Source organism: Lindgomyces ingoldianus (assembly GCF_010093535.1).
Source record: "Lindgomyces ingoldianus strain ATCC 200398 unplaced genomic scaffold BDR25scaffold_4, whole genome shotgun sequence".
Classification (NCBI taxonomy): domain Eukaryota; kingdom Fungi; phylum Ascomycota; class Dothideomycetes; order Pleosporales; family Lindgomycetaceae; genus Lindgomyces; species Lindgomyces ingoldianus.
The window spans coordinates 2041927-2060095 of NW_022985165.1; the positions used below are offsets into that span (position 1 = coordinate 2041927).

The window sequence follows — 18169 nt, forward strand, 5'->3', positions numbered from 1 at the left end:
TTAAAAAGTTTTAGGTCTAGGACTTTATAACGTTTACCCTACTAAAACGTGTTTACTTTAGGGGGGGTGTTACTAAAGGCTAGCATGTGTAGTGCTGTAGAGAAGGTATTTATTAAAGAAGAAATAGTAGTAGAGGCACTTACATAAGCTTCTAACGCGCTTATCTAAACAGAGACTTTTCTTATTTTTTACTTTAATTTATCTATTATACTACAGAGCATGTCCTACATTAACGCAGGTTCTTTTTATAGTAGAGGTTGTAACGCGCCTTCTGCTGCTAAGGCTTTCTGCACTTTATAGATCCTCTGTTCTACTTCTAATACTATAAAGCTTTATTCTAATAAGTATAACGTTAAGGCTAATTTAATAGACTTATTAGTGCAGCCTTTTATGCGCTAGTGCGTTACTATCTAGACTAGCTTAGGTATTATAACCCTATAGTAGTCTAGTTCTATTTAGTTAACAGAAGTAGGCCTGCTTAGCGCTGCTTATTTTATTCTGTTAATACTAAGAACTTGTTAGAGTACTTTCTAGTAGTGTAATAGTATTATTGCCTTTCTCTTTTTCTTCTCTTCTTCTAGCACAGCTCTAGTGCTTAGGGCAATTTAGAAGCTCTCTAAATTACTAATTAGCCTTGCAACTAGTAGGTGCTAGTTAAGAGTGTAGTTAATTAAATTTAATGTAAGAGGCAAAGCTACTGTAGACGGAAGTATGCTATGTAGAATACAGATAAATTTAATAAGGAGTAAGAGAACTCTAGCAGAAAGGTGTTTTTAAGAGCGTCTAGCTCTGCTAAGGTTTCTCTGCTAAGGTTTCTCCGTCAAGGTTCTACAACTAAGGACTTAGTCTAGGTTTAGCCTATTACAATTAGTGCTCTAGTAGCTTACATATCCTTAACGTAAATTACGTAATATGCTTATAATAAAGTTATACTAAGTTAGCGCTTAATTCTAAATAGTTTAACTAGCATTATTAAAGTTAAGCGTTAATATATCTATATTTAAATTAAAATCTTTAAAGTATATTTCTTATTTAAGCTAATTTAGCTTTAAAGCGCAACAATTCTCTACCTCTTTTATATAAAAGACCTTTATTTTAAAAAGTATGTCTATTAAAGTCTTTAACACGCGCTGCCTGTTACGCGCCCTGTAATACTAGCAATGCTAAAGAAGCGTGTTGTCCCTTCTATTGTCTGCCTATTCTAGCATAAAGTCTTAAAAGGTCTACTAGACTGTCTGCAACGCGTCTACTATGTACTATAACTTCTTACGCTATAACATAAGATTATAACGCTGTGTAAAGGCATAAGAAATAATCTTACTTACTTAGCTAAAGTTGCTAGAAGCACTTATATTATTATTATTATTTATAAATTAATCTAGCATAAATGTATCTTTATTTTATTTAATTAGAGGGTTACTAGCTAGCTAAAAAAGCCCTAGAGGTAGGCTTAATAATAAGGAAAAGTTACTTAATAAAGGCATAGTTAGCGGGTCTGCTAGTGCGTTAAATAAGGTGTTAGTAATGTTTATATTTAATGTGTATTATAGAGCGGGACTAGCGCTTTTAAATAATAGTAATTTTAAGAATTTTAACGTAGTATTAGGGGAGGAAGTACGTAGCTAAAGTTAGCAACGTTAATAGCTAATAGATAAACGAAGATACACATAACTAACTACTATTTTCCCTTAGACCCTTAGGACGGAATTGCCTCCCTCTCTATTTAGTGCGTTCTAATTAGCTTAGAAGTTCTTAGAAGTTCTTAGAAGTTCTTAGAAGTTCTTAGAAGATTTAATTAGCTTAAAAGATTTAGGCACTTGCCTATTCCTAAACAAGTTAAGGGCACTTCTGGGTCGAGGGTCTGACTCGTGAGATAAAGATTAGGTAAGTCCCGAGTTGGAGCCGGACTTCCGGTCGCCACGAGCTGGATCGCGGAAACTTCGCGACGACGGCAGCACCACGACATGTCTCCTATCATCACGAAGAGCGCGGCTAGACTCACTGTAAGCTTGGGAGTCTTTTGCACATCGTTTTGGTGCTTCGCATCACTTCTCAGTATCTACCGCGTAGGGGGACTTTCCAGGTTCCATCGATTCCATGCACGGACCGCGGAGCGACACGCACGGATCACAGCTTTAGCGCCCAGGAGGCTGGTGCCTAAACTTGGGTCACCTGACTCTGCGCTTGTGCCGCTAAGGTCTTACCGCTTGCACCGAAGTTCGCCTCTTCTCCTCACATCCCCTTCCACCCAACCCACATATTCATCGCACGTCAATCTCAACACGCTCTAAAATCCCATTGTTGCTAGGCCTTCTCGTCTAGGTAACTCTTATATGCTTACTTCTCTTTTATTCTAGAGCTAATGCACGCACGTCCAGAAACCCACTATGACAAAAGGCGCGGGCCATAATGGTTCCAGGGGGGAAGACAAGACAGCGGCCGCGGGAGAGACGAAACCACATGGCGATCTGGTCCGAGAAGATCCCGAGACCGCGGGAGAGACGAAACCACATGGCAATCCGGTGCGAGAAGATTCCGATACCGCAGGAGAGACGAACCCACATAGCGATCTGATGCAAGAAGATTTCGAGAACGCCGAGAGCATGACAGACGCCCTGAAGAGGCTATTTCCGCAAGTTGATAATCCACAGCCAAACGGCACGCAACCGCGCCGCCGGCGATTAGTCGAGGAGAACCTACAAACCCCAGGGCAGCCAGCTCTTCCATATGTACCATTAGATGAGAGTTTCAGGGCTGCGGGTGAGAAGAGTTTTCTTTTTGGGGCCTTTATCCAAGCTTGGGATAAGATGATGGCAGGCGAAGTCTAGCGGAGGAGGTGTCCGTCTCAGCTGCAAATTTCAAGACCAGAACTCGTCCCGATAGAAACCCGCACAATAGGCAAACTCTGTCGCAATCTATCTACGGGCCAACTTAGGTTGATGGAGTATTTCGTGCAAGACCTTAACCATGACATGCCTAATTTTGTTCTGGCATCTCATGTAGTAGACAGGTGGATTACTAGAGGGAGGAGGAGGAGGTATATGAGAGATATGGATATCGGGTAGCTCCTCACTGACAATTGGTAGCGTCCCAGAACCCGGTGACCCAGCCGACCTAACTGTCCCCCCATGCTTCTTGAATATGCTGGATATCCCTGCTGCAAATAAGGACGAGAAAGAGAAGATAAGCCACTGGAGGACATTCAAGGTCTTACCAGCCGTAATTTGAACCGATGATACCCTCTCCGTTCGGGTAACAAATTCCATTGCCGCAGTTGTTTGGCTGGTCGCCATTGCTGATGCCAGGGCAAGTCCGACCGAGGTCCACAGAACCACAAGAGTGGAGCGTCGGAGTGATTTTCGACGCTTTTCCGCCTTTGTAGTTAGTTTTGCTTTTAGGTGTCGTTTCAATAGCATGATCAGTACAAGATCGATGACCAGTAAGACACCTGCAGGTGCCAGGAGGTAGAGGATGATCTTCGATTGCAGTGTAAGGGCGAACGTGAGCAGTTCAGCTGCGGCCGATGAGGAAGTTCCGTTATTGACATATAGGCGCGGCCTCCTACTATAAGCAGAAGGCTATAGTTATTCTTATATTTAGCATAGGCCTAGATAGAGTAATCTATCTAATATCCTTCTTAAACTAAAGCGCTTAAGCACTCTGTACCTATCTATTGCAGAGTACTAAAGCATACCAATCTTACACCCTCTTTACCTCCTTCCCTCCTTCCCTCCCTTCGTTCTAAACCTATCCTAGGCTCTCTAGGACCGTACACCCTGCCTCCTAACGGACTTAGGTAAGGAACCCTAACACCCTTACTAACTAGATTGTTAGTCACCGCAACAACGTCACGTGCGATACACGTTGACTAGGTGAGATATCGTAACAGGTTTGTGCTTCTTGTTATCGTATTTTACTATTCTTTTATAAATAAATACTGCATTTTAACGCAGTGCCTTGTAGATGTCTAATATCCCTACTGTAGTTTCTTTAGCTGTAGTGTGTCACGGTGATGCTACCAGCAAGAGTCAAGAGCTTATAAAGAAGCGATGATGATTCCTAGGTACAGTACTAGGTGAATGTTAAGACGTTGCGTAAAGAGGAGAAAATAGGAGACGCAGCAGGCTTAAATAAATGTTTGTAAGGGGAGGCCTAAGCGCTTAACATAAGGCATGTTTATATACACGTAATTAATAAATAAGGGTTTTAAAAGAGGCTCTACTAAAAGGCTCTATAGAGTTAGGAAGGCTCCTTTAAGGACCTATGCAGCATGTAATAGGTGTTATAGGTAGTTACTGTAACAGTACCCCTGTATTAGTTCTAAGCTCCTGCAAGAGGGAGTTTAGACTAGTTCTAGTTTAGGTATATTAGGTTATTATTAGTAAAATAAGAAGATAGCTTTATTATTTTTTAAGTTTCTAGCAGGTTCCTAGCTTAAGTTATTATATCTAGTCTATTTTATAAGGTACTTATAGCAGCGTAATGCTAGTTATAGCAGAAGTTTTTAATTTATTTAATAAAGTATTTAAGTTTACTATTAACTTTAACAGTTTCTAGTAGTAGGTTCTATTAGCTAGGTAGGTAATTAGAATTAGGGGCAGTAGGTTAGAGGAAAGAGACATAGAAGACAGGGTGTGTTTTTATAAATGTAGGCAAGTTAAGCTAGTAAGCGTAAGATAAGACTATTTTAGTAACTTTATATTTACTAAGTGCTTTCTAGTCTAGCTTTTTTAATTTTTAGTTTATTTAAATATTTTAGGCGTCTAGCTAGACTATGTTACTAATTTAGTATATAAGTATAAAAGTTTATTTTTAGTTTACGTATTCTTGTTACATAACTTAAGCCTATATAATTTTTTCTTAAATAAACTATTTAATGTTTTATATCTTATTAACTATTTTATTAGCATTATAAGCTAAGGTAGCTTAGTAAAGTAGTTAGACTGTTCTAGTTAGTAGTTTAAAGCTTATTTATAGGTGCTGTCTAGTACAAGCTAGGAATAGTAAAGTTTAAGTTAATTTAGATATTATGTTATTAGCCTTAAACTTAGCTAAGAGTAGCTAACTTACTTAGTTATTTTATTTATGTCGCGTAAGAGAGCACATGGTCCTAGTGTCGCGCCTGTGTTTCGGACGAGCAGCCTGAGACACTTGGCGCCGGAGCTCCCACTACATAGGCAGGCTCCCTATGAGCCTCTCATAGTCAATAGACTTGCTCCTCATTGCTCCCTGATCAGCGGTTGCGACAATTTATAATTTATGTATACTTAAAAAAATTATTTTATAATAGCATTTACGTTCTTAGTCTAGCTGTTAGTTTTAAAATAGTAGGTAAATAATAATTAATCTTTAATTTTTAGTTACTTATATAATTTATCTTAAAAGGTAGAAACAAATTATAGGCCTTACTTAAAGACTATTATGTTTAGTAGGCTGTAGAGTTTCTAGATATGTTAGTAAAAAAAGTAGGCTATGTTAGCAGCTTTAATGCTAGCGCATAAGATAATGTGTCTATATTTACTTAAGCAGTTAATAATTACTATAATATTTATACACCTTTTAGATTTAAGAAGGTTTATAATAAAGTCTACTAGAATATTTTACTATTTACGTTTAGGCATAGGCAGAGGCTTTAGTAGCTTATAATACATTTTATAAAAAGCTTTTAACCTTTAGTAGACGTAACAGTAGGATACGTATTAGTAAATTATTTTAAATATTTAAGGCTAGAAGTATTTACGCTATAAAATATTAAGCGTTTTTTTATAACTAAGGTAGCTACTTACTAGAGAGTTTTAAATAAGGCAGAGAAGTTTAATCTTTAGTTTATTATAATTTAGTATTATAAGCCTGCTATAGTAATAAAGCTTACTTTTTTAGTCTTTATATTTACTTAAGAATTTTTTTTAAGTGTCTAGTTCTGTTATAAAGAAGTTTTAATATTTTCTTAATAAATAGGTTATTTAAGCATTTATCTTTAATAATTTACTAGATTCACTAGTCTGTCTCTATTAAATGTAATTTATATATATATAGGAACGTTAAGAAAGGCTTTTTAGAAACTCTTATAGTCTAACTAAAGTTTTAGAACAGTTTAGAACAAAGTAGAGTCTGTTATTAGGCATTACAGGCTTTTCTATAAGCTAGTGCATTTTAAGATTATTATGTAAGCGCATTAGGCTTCTCTTTTTATTTACTAAGTTAGTAGGTAATAGTAAAGTTGTCTGTACAAGGCACTTAGACGTCTGATAGTTGACTAAATTAACGCTAAGGCTGCATAGGGCAGCTATAGCGGCGGAGGCGTAACCAACATGAAACAGGACTGCGCACGATGGTGCGACAGTTAGGAATCCTATATCTCCTCTCCGTACGTAGGCAGATACAGACAAGAATGAACAATCAATTGAATACCCCCTCGTACGCAAGTACCTCCCGTGACTAGTCACACCAGCTATCCCGTCTTGATGCAAGGGAGATAGCCTATTCAACAAAAGTTAAATTAAGAAAGGTATTTAAACTATCTTACTTATTAGTAGCTTAGTTGCTTAGTTATTATAAAGTTTTATAAATTTTTATAGTTACTTAGCACTTTAATTAAAAAGGCTGCACTTTTTAATTTAAGTCTCTATTACTTAAAGTAATAAATAATTATAAGTAGTTTCTTATTATAAATTTTATAATTTCTTTTAGCTAGGCTAAGCTTTTTTAAGAAGTAAGCTACTAGGTAAAGAACCCTATTAACATTACGTTGTAATAGTACTCTAGCAGTAACATAGTTAGATAAGTTAGCTTTAATAATAATAAGTAAGTTAAAGTGTTAAAAAATTAAAGTAGTTATAAAAGTATACTTTAAGTAATTAAAAGCATTTTTATATCTTTAGTTAAATCTAAATAGAATTATTTTTTTAGTTAAGGTAATTAACAAAGAGATAATGCTTAAGAACTCTTATATAAACTATTAGTAAAAGTTAGTAAACTTTAAAATAATTATACGTTTTTAACGTAGTAGAGTATTTTTAATTAAAAATTACTTACACTTTTTTTAAGTTTATTTAAATATTATTAGTTAATATTACGTATCTTAGGTACATTACTTTTATCTTATAAAACTTACACTTATCTACATTTAGTTGCAGACCTGCTTCTTTTAGAGCTTTTAAGACTAATTAGATGTAGCTGTAATGCTTTTATAAAAAGTTACTAAATATTAGAATGTTATTAATGTACGTAGTATAAAATATATTAAAGTAAAGTTTTAAAACGTTGTTTATAAAGTGTTAAAACGTGCTAAGTGCGTTAGCTAGGCTAAACAGCATTACTAAGTATTTAAATATGCTGTAATAGGTCTAGAACGCTATTAGCTATTATCTTTTTTAGCTATTTTTAGCTTATTAAAGGCAGCAATTATATTAAGTTTAGTGTATAACTTTACTTTACTAAGTTAAGACAGCGTTTTTTAAATTAGTAAGTTTAGATATTAGTTCTTAATAGTTATTATATTAAGAGCATAATAGTTAATGTAAAATTAAAAGCCTTTACTAAGTTTTTTTATAAAGATTACTAGCACAGTAACAGGAGATAAGCTAGCTTATATAAATCCTTTTAAAAGGTGCTTATTAAGGTATTTACGTAAAACTTTAAGTTTGTTTTAGAATATGCTATAAAGGGGACTAAAACTAAAGTACTTTTTTTCTTTTAGTTTAATCTTATAGTTATATAAGTAATAGTTAGGCAATCTATTAGCAGCTTCTTAAAAGAAGACATAGAGAAAGTTATAATACTTCTTTAAAACTCTACTTACTAAGTTAATGTGCTTCTTTAGAGCTAAGGCTTTTTTAATATTAGCTATTAAAACTATAAAAATTTTATAATTAAGTTTTTTAGTAATTTATACTAAGAGGGTAGCACTAATATAATAAATATTTATCTTAGAGTTGTTTTGTAGGTCTAGTTTAGACTCTAGGTTAGGCTTAAAGTTAGGTATTAAAGCTTTCTAGAGAGCCTTTATAGATACCCTTATAGGTTCTATAGGTTCTAGTTTAAGTAGTTACTAGTTTATCTTAGTAAGTAAGTAATTATGTTAGTGTTATATTATAAGGCTTAACTTTAGATGTTAAACATAGTGTTTACTAGTACTTAATAGTAGTGCGCTATATCCTGTAATAAAGAGTTACTTATATAATAAGCTGCTATGTTAAGTAATACTTTTACATAAGTATTAAACTAAGCATTAGGTTAAATTAAATATTAGCTATTAATTATTATAATTTAAGCTAACTTTATGCTTATATATCTAAGGCTGTCTAAGAATAACATTATAGCAGCTAGTAGCTATAATAAAAAGCTGTATTTACTTAACATAATTTATGTGTTAAAAAGTTACTTATGCAGAGTGTAATATATAGCTTTTTTTAAGTATTTTTTATTAAAGCTAGTAGAGTAAATTAAAAAAAAGTTGTAATAAATAAAAAATTTAGAAGTGCGTAAAAGATCTACTAATATATCTTATACTAGTAGCTTTTATATCTATAAGGACCTTATTATTCTAGAAAAGGCTTTCTTACTAAATTTTATAAAAGATGTTAATCTGTTATTTCTAAAAAAGTGTTATATTAAGCAAAAGTCTCTATGTTAGCAGAGATCTAGTAGTAGAAAGGTCTTAAAAAGTAACTTAACTTTAAGACAGGGCTTTTAGCGTTTAAGTATACAGTTTTAGAGATAATTATCCTTTTTATAAGCAGCCTAAAGTAGTAGAAAAGGTATATAATAAAAGTAGATAATAGTGCGTACGCGTAGTTGTTAATTATTTATAAATGTAGGTTAATGCTAGGACAGATGTACAGCAGTCTAGGGACCTTTTTAGAAGACTAGAGGAGCGCACTTAAGGCAGGGAAGCATAATAGTTGTAAAAAAAGTAACTGTGTTTCTTACATCTAAAATATAGGCTTTTTTAACAGCACTTACTACGCTTAGTAGATCTAAAAGGAGCGTAGTTAAAGGCGTTAATTTTTATAGCATTAAAATTAAAGCAAGATATTTAAGTTTTAACAAAATAAAAAGATAGAAAGTACTAAAAGTTATTATTAAAAGTAAAGATTAGGTTTACATAGTTATTTAAGTTATTAAAGATAGGCACTTCTACTATAGCACAACGTAGTTTATTAGAGAGAGGTCTCTAGAGCTAGTTAATTAATCTGTTTTTATTAATTCTAGTGTTAGCAGATAATTATTAAAATTTAGTAAAGTAAGTAAAGAAGCTTTTTTTTCTTTACTTTAAGGCATCTAGTTTACTTATTGTAGTAATTTTTTTATTTAAGTCTTTATACGTTGCTTATAAGAATGTAATAAACTATTCTACTGTTTATATATTCTTGTCTATAAGCAAATTTATAACGGTAATAGGGTCTGTTTCTAGTTAAGAGTAGGCGTAGAAGAGCTTTGTGCGTTTAATTAAGTATTAGTTAGCGTTGCCTTTAAGTTTATATTAAAGTTTATAAAAAAAGATAGAAAAGTTTTTTTATTAACTATTAAACATAAGTAAATTAAAAATGTAGTTAGATTTTTTAACTAGAGTTAAGTTAGTAACGTAAGTTAAAGAGTTATTTAGCGTAAGTAACAGAGTAACTTTAATAGTAGGAATTAAAAAATAGTTTTACTTAATAGAAGGCTTTAATCTACTTTATAATTTGTTAGTTATAAGCTAGGGTAAGGTGTAGACAAGAGTGCAGAACTAAATAGTTTAGATTTCTTTCTTAAGCGTAAAAAACTCTTTTTAAAAGGCTATTTATTAGTTTTATAGTGCTATTTTAAAAGACGTTTACATTGCAAAGAATTACTTTTTTATTAAAGCTATAAGATTGTCTATTTAAGTGTTTACGTCTAAAGAAGAAGCTATATAAAAAAGGTTAACGCAACGTAGTGTTACAGTAATGCTACTAGTAAGAGTTAAAAGCTTATAAAAAAGTAATAATAATTACTAAGTATAGTACTAGGTAAATATTAAGACGTTGCGTAAAAAGAAGAAAATATAGAGCGTAGCAGGCTTAAACAAATGTTTATAAGGGGAGGCCTAAGCGCTTAACATAAGGCATGTGCGTACACACGTAATTAACTAATAGGGGTTTTAAGAGAGGCTCTACTAAAAGGCCCCATAGAGTTAGGAAGGCTCCTCTAAGGACCCATGCAGCATGTGATAGGTATCACGGGTAGTTACCGTGACATAGTGCTGTATAACTATATTGCTCTAGGCTCTAGATACATTCCTAGTTCTATGCTATAGTTAGCTATAAATAGTAATATTCCTATTATAAAGTGCTTTAAGCTGTAATATGCAAATTATGCTATTAGTAGAAGGGATACTTAATTGTTCTGTTAGTAATTTAGATAGCATTATAAGTAATGCTTAACTGTCTAATTAGTTTGTTTAGTTTGTCTGTTAGTTTACAGGTAGTAGGCAGTTAACATTCCTAATTTAATTCTAAGTTTTGCTATTATAGTTGTCTCGAATTTTGATGTAAATTTAGGGTCTCTGTTTAATATAATTTTCTTTAGCAATCTATGTTTACTAATGCAGAATTGTATAAGCGTGTATACGCAGTCTTCTGCTCTAGTAGCTTCCTTATGTAGTATAAAGTAGCTGTACTTTATTATTTTATTAATAATTATAAATATTGCGTTGTAGGTAGCTCCTGTTATAGGTATAAGGGGCGGAGCCACTGCGGGCGGGTGTATGCCATGTAGAATACAGATAAATTCGATGAGGAGTGAGAGGACTTCGGCAGAAAGTTGTTTTTAAGGGCGACTAGCTCTGCTAAGGTTTCTCTGCTAAGATTTTATAACTAAAGACTCTTAGTCTAGGCTTAGCCAATTATATAGGTCCTCCCCTCCTCCTTCTAAGCATTCTAGTGTTCTCTCTGTAGATGCTCTAGGTTAGGGGCTTAGTTGTACCGCACATGTAACTAGTGCTCTGTAGTATGCTTTTAGGGCTAGCGTCTTCTAGACCTTAAGTCTAGTTCTTTCTTAGGTACTATTACTATAATGCTTTATAGCATTAGAGCTATGTTCTTTATTCCTTAAGTAATACTTTATTCTATTAAATTACTAGTAATTAGAGTTTTTGTCTATCCTTTTATATCCTAGGTAGAGGGGGTAGTTTACGTTACTATAGTTACAGTACTTTTTATCTCTAGGTTAAGAATATTATGTTTCCTTTAGAAGTTTTTATAACTTTCTATTTATTACTTTTACTGCTTATTACGTGGTAATAACCCTTATACTGTTTATATATAAAGGCGCTGTTACTCTCCTCTGCTTCCTTACTTTCCCTCCCTTACTTTCTCTCTTACCTCTTTACCTGTTTACAACTCTGCTACCTACGCTCCCTTAGCTCTTTAGCCTCTTCTTCCTCTGCACCTAGCGTTTCTTAGCTCATCTGCCTACTATTTAGGATAAGTAAGTTTAGTAAAGATAGCACTCTTTATGCACATTGCTTTAGCACTCTAGCTATAACTCTTTAGAAAGCTAAAGGCTTATGCCTACCTAAGACTTCCTCTTAGCGCTATTTTAGGAAACGTTCTGCTAGTATTAAGCTATATTACTCTTTTAAGCGTCGCGTTTCTAAGGCTCCTACGCATAAAACTTATAGGTACTCTCTTAAAGCTAATTACATTAAGAAGGCCTCTAGTAAAGAAAATTTAAGCATTAATAAAAATATAAGTTATTTCTTACTTAAGTAGTAGTTCTAGGCTAATATGTTACAGCTTCTATTTATAACGTTCTTCTCTGCCTTTCTGCTTCTAAGTTTACTCTCTCCTCTGCTAAATTCTTTTATAGGACCTTTAGCTATAACGTTAATGCTCTTAAGCATATAGTTAGAAAGGCTGTAAAAGACATTTATATTAAGTACACTAAGCTCTTAGATAGTAAGGGCTTTAATATTTATAAAAAGTAAGTTTATAAGCTTAGAAGTACTAGTTACGCTGCTTACAGCGCTAATATAATAAATGTTTATCTTAAGATTGTTTTATAGGTCTAGTTTAGACTTTAGGTTAAGCTTAAAGTTAGGTATTAGGGCTTCCTAGGAAGCCTTCTTAAATACCCCTATAGGTTCTATAGGTTCTAGTTTAAGTAGTTGCTAGTTTATCTTAGCAAGTAAGTAATTATGCTAGTATTATATTATAAGGCTTAACTTTAAGTATTAAACATAGTGTTTACTAGTGCTTAATAGTAGTACGCTATATTATGTAATAAAAGGTTACTTATATAATAAGCTGCTATGTTAAGTAACACTCTTACGTAAGTATTAAACTTAGCATTAAGTTAAATTAAATGTTAGCTATTAATTATTATAATCTAGGCTAACTTTATGCTTATGCATTTAAAGCTGTCTAAAGATAACATTGTAGCAGCTAGTAGCTATAATAAAGAGCTGTTTCTGCTTAACGTAATTTATGTATTAAAAGGTTACTTATATAAAGTGTAATATATAGCCCCCTTCTAAGTGTTTTCTATTAAAGCTAGTAGAGTAAATAATAAAGAGAAGTAGTAATAAATAAAGTTTCTAGAAGTGCGTAAGAAATCTACTAATATATTCTATACTAGTAGCTCTTATGTCTATAAAGGCCTTAATATTTTTAAAAAGGCTTCCTTACTAAATTTTATAAGGAATGTTAATCTGTTGTTTCTAAAAAGAGGTGTTATATTAAGCAAAGGTCTATAAGTTAGCAGAGATTTAGTAGTAAAAAGGTTCTAGAGAGTAACTTAACCCTAAAACAAGGCTTTTAGCGTCTAAGTATATAGTTTTAAAGATAATTATCTTCCTTATAAGCAGCCTAAAGTAGTAAAAAAGGTATATAATAAAGATAGACAACAGTGCGTACGCGTATTTATTAATTATTTATAAATGCAGGTTAATGCTAGAACAGATGTACAGCAGTCTAAGAACCTTTTTAGTAGACTAGAGGAGCGCACTTAAGGCAGAAAAGTATAATAGTTGCAGAAAAAGTAACCGTGCTTCCTGCATCTAAAATAAAGGCCCTTTTAACAGTACTTATTACGCTTAGCAGATCTAAAAAGGGTGTAGTTAGAAGCGTTAATTTTTATAGCATTACGATTTAAGTAAGATGTCTAAGTCCTAATAAAACAAAAAGACAGAAGGTACCAAAGGTTATTATTAAAAGCAGAGATTAGGTTTACGTAGTTGTTTAGGTTATTAAAGATAGGCACTTCTACTATAGCACAACGTAGTTTATTAGAGAGAGGTCTCTAGAGCTAGTTAATTAATCTGTTTTTATTAATTCTAGTGTTAGCAGATAATTATTAAAATTTAGTAAAGTAAGTAAAAAAGCTTCTTCTTTCTTACTTTAGAGCATCTAGTTTACTTATTATAGTACGTTCTTTATTTAGGTCTCTGTACGTTGCTTGCAGAAATGTAATAAACTATTTTACTATTTATATATCCTTATTTATAAGCAGATTTATAAGGGTAATAGGGTCTGTTTCTAGTTAAAAGTAGGCGTAAAGGAGCTTTATGCGTTTAGTTAGGTATTAGTTAGCGTTACCTTTAAGTTTATATTAGAGTTTATAAAGGAATACAGAAAAGTCTTTTTATTAACTATTAAACATAGGTAAATTAGAAAGGCAGTTAAATTTCCTAACTAAGGTTAGGTAAGTAACGTAAGTTAGAAAGTTATTTAGTATAGGTAATAAAGTAACTTTAATAGTAAAGATTAAAAAATAGTTCTACTTTATAGTAGGCTTTAATCTACTTTGTAATTTATTAGTTATAAGCTAGAGCAGAGTGTAGACAGGAGTGCAGGACTAAATAGTTTAGATTTCTTCTTTAAAAGTAAAAATCTCTTTTTAAAAAGCTATTTATTAGTTTTAAAGTGCTATTTTAAAGAACGTTTGCATTGCGTAGAATTACTCCTTTATTAAAACTATAAGATTGTCTGTTTGCGTGTTTACGTCCTAAAAAGAAGCTATGTAAAAAAGGTTAACGTAACGTAGTGTTATAGTAATGCTACTAGTAAGAGTTAAGAGCTTATAAAGAAGTAATAATAATTACTAGGTATAGTATTAGGTAAATGTTAAGACGTTGCGTAAAGAGGAAAAAATAAAGAGCGCAGCAGGCTTAAATAAATGTTTATAAGAGAAGGCCTAAGCCCTTAACATAAGGCATGTGCGTACACACGTAATTAACAAATAGGGGTTTTCTAGAAGGCTCTACTAAAGGGCTCTATAGAGTTAGGAAGGCTCCTCTAAGAACCCATGCAGCATGTGATAGAGTAGTTACCGTGACAATAATAAATCACGTACGCGTCTAAGTAATTAAGAAATAGCCTAAGCTAGAGAGCTTTAAAAACATTTTAGTATTTTTAGGTTTTATAAACCTTATATTGCAACCGGCAAAAGGTCAACCTACTACCGAGCACAGCAGAAGGATATATATAGGCGGACAATTGTACGTGACACACCCCCTAGCTCGAAACCGTATGAACGTGAGAGGTGACAGCTAGCCTCTGCAACACACCCCCCAGCCTAGGCAGTACGAACGCCAGAGACAGATATAGCCTCTGTACTAGGCAACTCCTCTAGAGTGCCTAAAAACGTTTCCTGCTAAGTGTAGGAATTAAACACACGCGTGTTTAGAGATAATGCGTTCCTATTAGTAAAGTAGGGAGAGCAAGGGTGTGAAAATTCTTACGCGCTAACTATCCGCGCTACGCGAACCAGGTTTATAACTGTTGCAATTGGCAAAAGGTCAACCTACTACTAAGCACAGCAGAAGGATATACATAGGCGGACAATTGTACGCGACACCTTATTAAAAATTTATCTATAATTTCTTAGAAATTATACGCTTACTAGTAGACTATATAATAGCTGCTTAAGCTCTAAGTCTGCTCTGTAAGGGCTCTAACTTAAAGAGCTAGAAGAAGAAGGTAAAGCAGAACTATAAAGGTCTTACAAAGTAGTAATATGAATAGTTTTACCTTAAAGAAGCCTATAACGCTTTCTTAACTCTTTAATTAAAGTTTATAAACGCACTAGTCTTCTAGCACTTTAATTTAGTAAAGCTAGTAATAATTATTACTAACACTTTAAAGTTTACTGTTGTAGTAATACTTCTCTAGCCTTAGTCTTCTAAGCTAGCAGTAAATTACTATTAAAAGCTTATAGCCTTCTAAAGCTATAAGTTTAGCAGCTTATAACTCTATTAGCATCCTTATATGTTTAGTTTCTAGTCTCTATAATCTTGATAAAGAATAATTAGACTAGTCTTATAGGCTGCCCTATCCTTTGTTTCCTAATATGTGTAAGGGCGGGGCTCCGCACCACTCCGCCATCATAACTAAAAAGGTACGAATAATCAACCAACATTTAATTCGCGTAAGGCCACTGCCTTACAATACGTAGCGACAATTTGAATATGTAAGCAGGTGTAGTGGAGGCCAAGAGATAATGTAGACTAGTAATCTGTCTAACCGAGGTTTCCGAGGTCAAGTCTTATTGTCAGATTGAAGCACTGTTTCTGGGCTTCCTGAGATGAATGATGGGTTTGGATATGATGTATGGGATGATGATCGATTGTATTGATTTATCAATCCTTTTTCTGCTCTACTCGTGTTGCTCGGCTTTTGTTTTTCCGATCCGAGTCCCTCGCGCACTAGCCCTATGCGCGACCAGCTTGCAACATGCTGCAATTTGCTGCAAAATGCTGCAAAATGCTGCAAAATGCTGCAACATGCAGCAAATTGCAGCAACATACTGTTCGAGCTTATTGCTCGTACTATGTAGCAGCTTTCGTCAAACGTTCCTCCTGTCTTGACAGTAGGTGTGCATATCTGACACTTATATACATGAGTAGTGGACTGACTAGTTAGTGGGAAACGCACGTGACATTTGTGGTGTCCTGGGCGTACAGTATACGTGTTTAGATATGCGGGGTAAGCCTTTCTTTACTACTCCTATGCCATTCCACAATCTTCTCAACAATACGTTTGCTCTTATCTGCTACATTTACAACGTTGCCCTCGTCGTACTGAGATGACTCTAGGCAAACAGTATCAAACTTGAGGCTTATTGTAAGGATGGGTTGTTGTAGCACGGATAGCACTAAGAGCAAGGTCTTAGATAAATAGGAGTGCATTGCAGGAGAGACGAATCGCTGCCAAGCCTCGCTTGTTAGGATTCGGACCTATATACTAAGTACAGGTTATATGACCTCCGGACAGGTCACGTAAGGCTACACAGTCTTATATTAAGACATCTAGCCTTACATTATCTCCCTTCTTAGCAGTCTAACAACCTAGAGGCTAGAAGAAGTTGTAATAGGCTAAAATAACGTAATTAGGCGTTATCTAGTAGCTATAAAACTCTTTTATGTCTATCTTAATTAATCTATAAATTTAGTTAGAAATAACCTAAGGTTATAAAAGTAAAGGTAAAAGTAAAAGTGTAGAGTAGCAGTAAAGGTAAAGTAAAGGTCTTTAGGTAAGAGATTACTATATACCTTATTAGTAAAGTAGTAGTTAGAGTAGTATATAAAAAGCCTAATTACTTTAGAAATTTATTTCCTTAACACCTTTATCTTCTTTATAGTTTAAAATCTTAAATTTTAAATTTTTTAAAGTAAACGTTTTTTAAGCTATTCTAGCGTAATTTAGCGTAAAAAGGCACTAATAAGCTTAGGCTATTTTAGCTTATTTACCTTTAGCTTTTTTTTACTTTTAGCTCTTTTCTTCTATAACTTCTAAACTAACTTTTTAGCTCTTCTTTATTACACTTTAGCTATAGTTTCTCTTAAGAATCTTTAATTAGCTTTAGCTAGTGCTAATAAGCGCTCTAATGATTCTTACGTCTATTATATTAGTAAGATGTTTTATAAGAGCATTTAAAATAAAAATAGTAGCTACTATATGCTTACTACTAACACATTACGTTATAGCATAAAGAAAAAGAAAATCTAGTACACTAAGTGTACTTATTACTTTAAAGTACGTATTTTAGCTTTTTTTTAGGCTAAGCTAACTTCTAATAGCTCTCTACTTTCTTTAGTATAGAGTGCCTAGCTTTTAAGAACGCTGTCTTTAACGTTATATCTTTTATTAACTTACTTAATCTTACTTAGATAGCACAGGCTAACGTAACAGTTATATTACTAGTAAATATAATTATTTAGTTTCTTTATACGTAAGTTTTCTATTTTTAGCGCTTTTTAGCATAATTAGCTCTATACTAGCTACTAATAGCTTGTAAAAAAAGTAAAATTTTATATAATAACTATTTATACGCCTATATTAGCTCTATAGGCAAGATTAAGAAGACTAGACTTATTTTTAAGAAGCGTGCTTATTTAAAAGCTAACTTTACTAAAAAAAAAAAAAAAAGCGTAAAGCGCTAAAATAAGACTTTAATAAAAATAAAGCTGCTTTAACTTTATCTAAAAAGGTAAGCTTACCTTTTTTTTTTGTTTATTTAGGCACTAATTAGCTTAATAAAAGAAGTATAGTATTAAAAGTGTTTATATTACTAAAACTAAGTAACGTTATTACTTTAATGCTATTAAGGCTGCTAATGCTACCTGCTATACCTTTAAAATGCATAATAAGGCTAACAAAATTAAAGAAAAAGCTAGCTAAGATTAGACCTTAGCTAAAAAGAGATAGTTAACTAAGTATACTAAAAAATATCTAAATAGTTGTTCTACTACAGATCCTGCTATAAAAGATCTTAATAACTAAATTAGTTCTATAATAGTATAATCTAGCAGCTTTTATAGTAGTAATAATTAAAAATGCGTAGAACAGTGTAATTTAGAGTTCTCTAGTTTAAGATTTTTCCCCTTTTTATTTATAAGGTTACATATACTCTTAGTAGAGTCTATTAGACTTAGGGTATAACTATTTAGGTAGTAATAAATTAGTCTGCCTACAGCTTACTTACTTATAGTTTTAACTTATCTCTAAGAACGTAAGTTCTGTTTTTTTTTTACTAATATAGGATATCTTAGGCTAGAATGTTTACTTTTTCTGTCTTAATAAGGAATCCTAGGTCTAAATAGACTGTTTTTTTTTCCTATTTATATAGCGCTATTAAACACCTGTTGTTAAAAAAACCTTAAGTAAGGAAAAAAAAATAAGATAAAAGTAGCTGTACTTAATTATTT

At 32.9% G+C, this 18169-nt stretch overlaps 2 protein-coding genes across 2 annotated transcripts; one reads left to right on the top strand and one right to left on the bottom strand.

The window, feature by feature from the left end:
- Positions 1 to 1974: 1974 nt before the first annotated feature.
- BDR25DRAFT_339940 (uncharacterized protein) lies at positions 1975 to 3215 on the top strand. The gene is made up of 2 exons (XM_033693457.1): positions 1975 to 2322; positions 2379 to 3215. Exon 2 carries the CDS (start codon positions 2388 to 2390, stop codon positions 2826 to 2828), a length of 441 nt encoding a protein of 146 aa, XP_033552921.1. The 5' UTR covers positions 1975 to 2322; positions 2379 to 2387; the 3' UTR covers positions 2829 to 3215.
- BDR25DRAFT_350369 (uncharacterized protein) lies at positions 2859 to 5223 on the bottom strand (the record flags this gene model as incomplete). The annotated part of the gene is made up of 4 exons (XM_033694691.1): positions 2859 to 2915; positions 2961 to 3514; positions 5105 to 5142; positions 5174 to 5223. The coding sequence occupies 4 exons, from the start codon at positions 5221 to 5223 to the stop codon at positions 2859 to 2861; spliced, it is 699 nt and encodes a 232-aa protein (XP_033552922.1).
- Between the last annotated feature and the right edge of the window lie 12946 nt (positions 5224 to 18169).

Coding starts and splice junctions, on each gene's coding strand:
- BDR25DRAFT_339940 (XM_033693457.1), top strand. CDS start 2,388: ATGACAAAAGGCGCGGGCCATAATGGTTCCAGGGGGGAAGACAAGACA.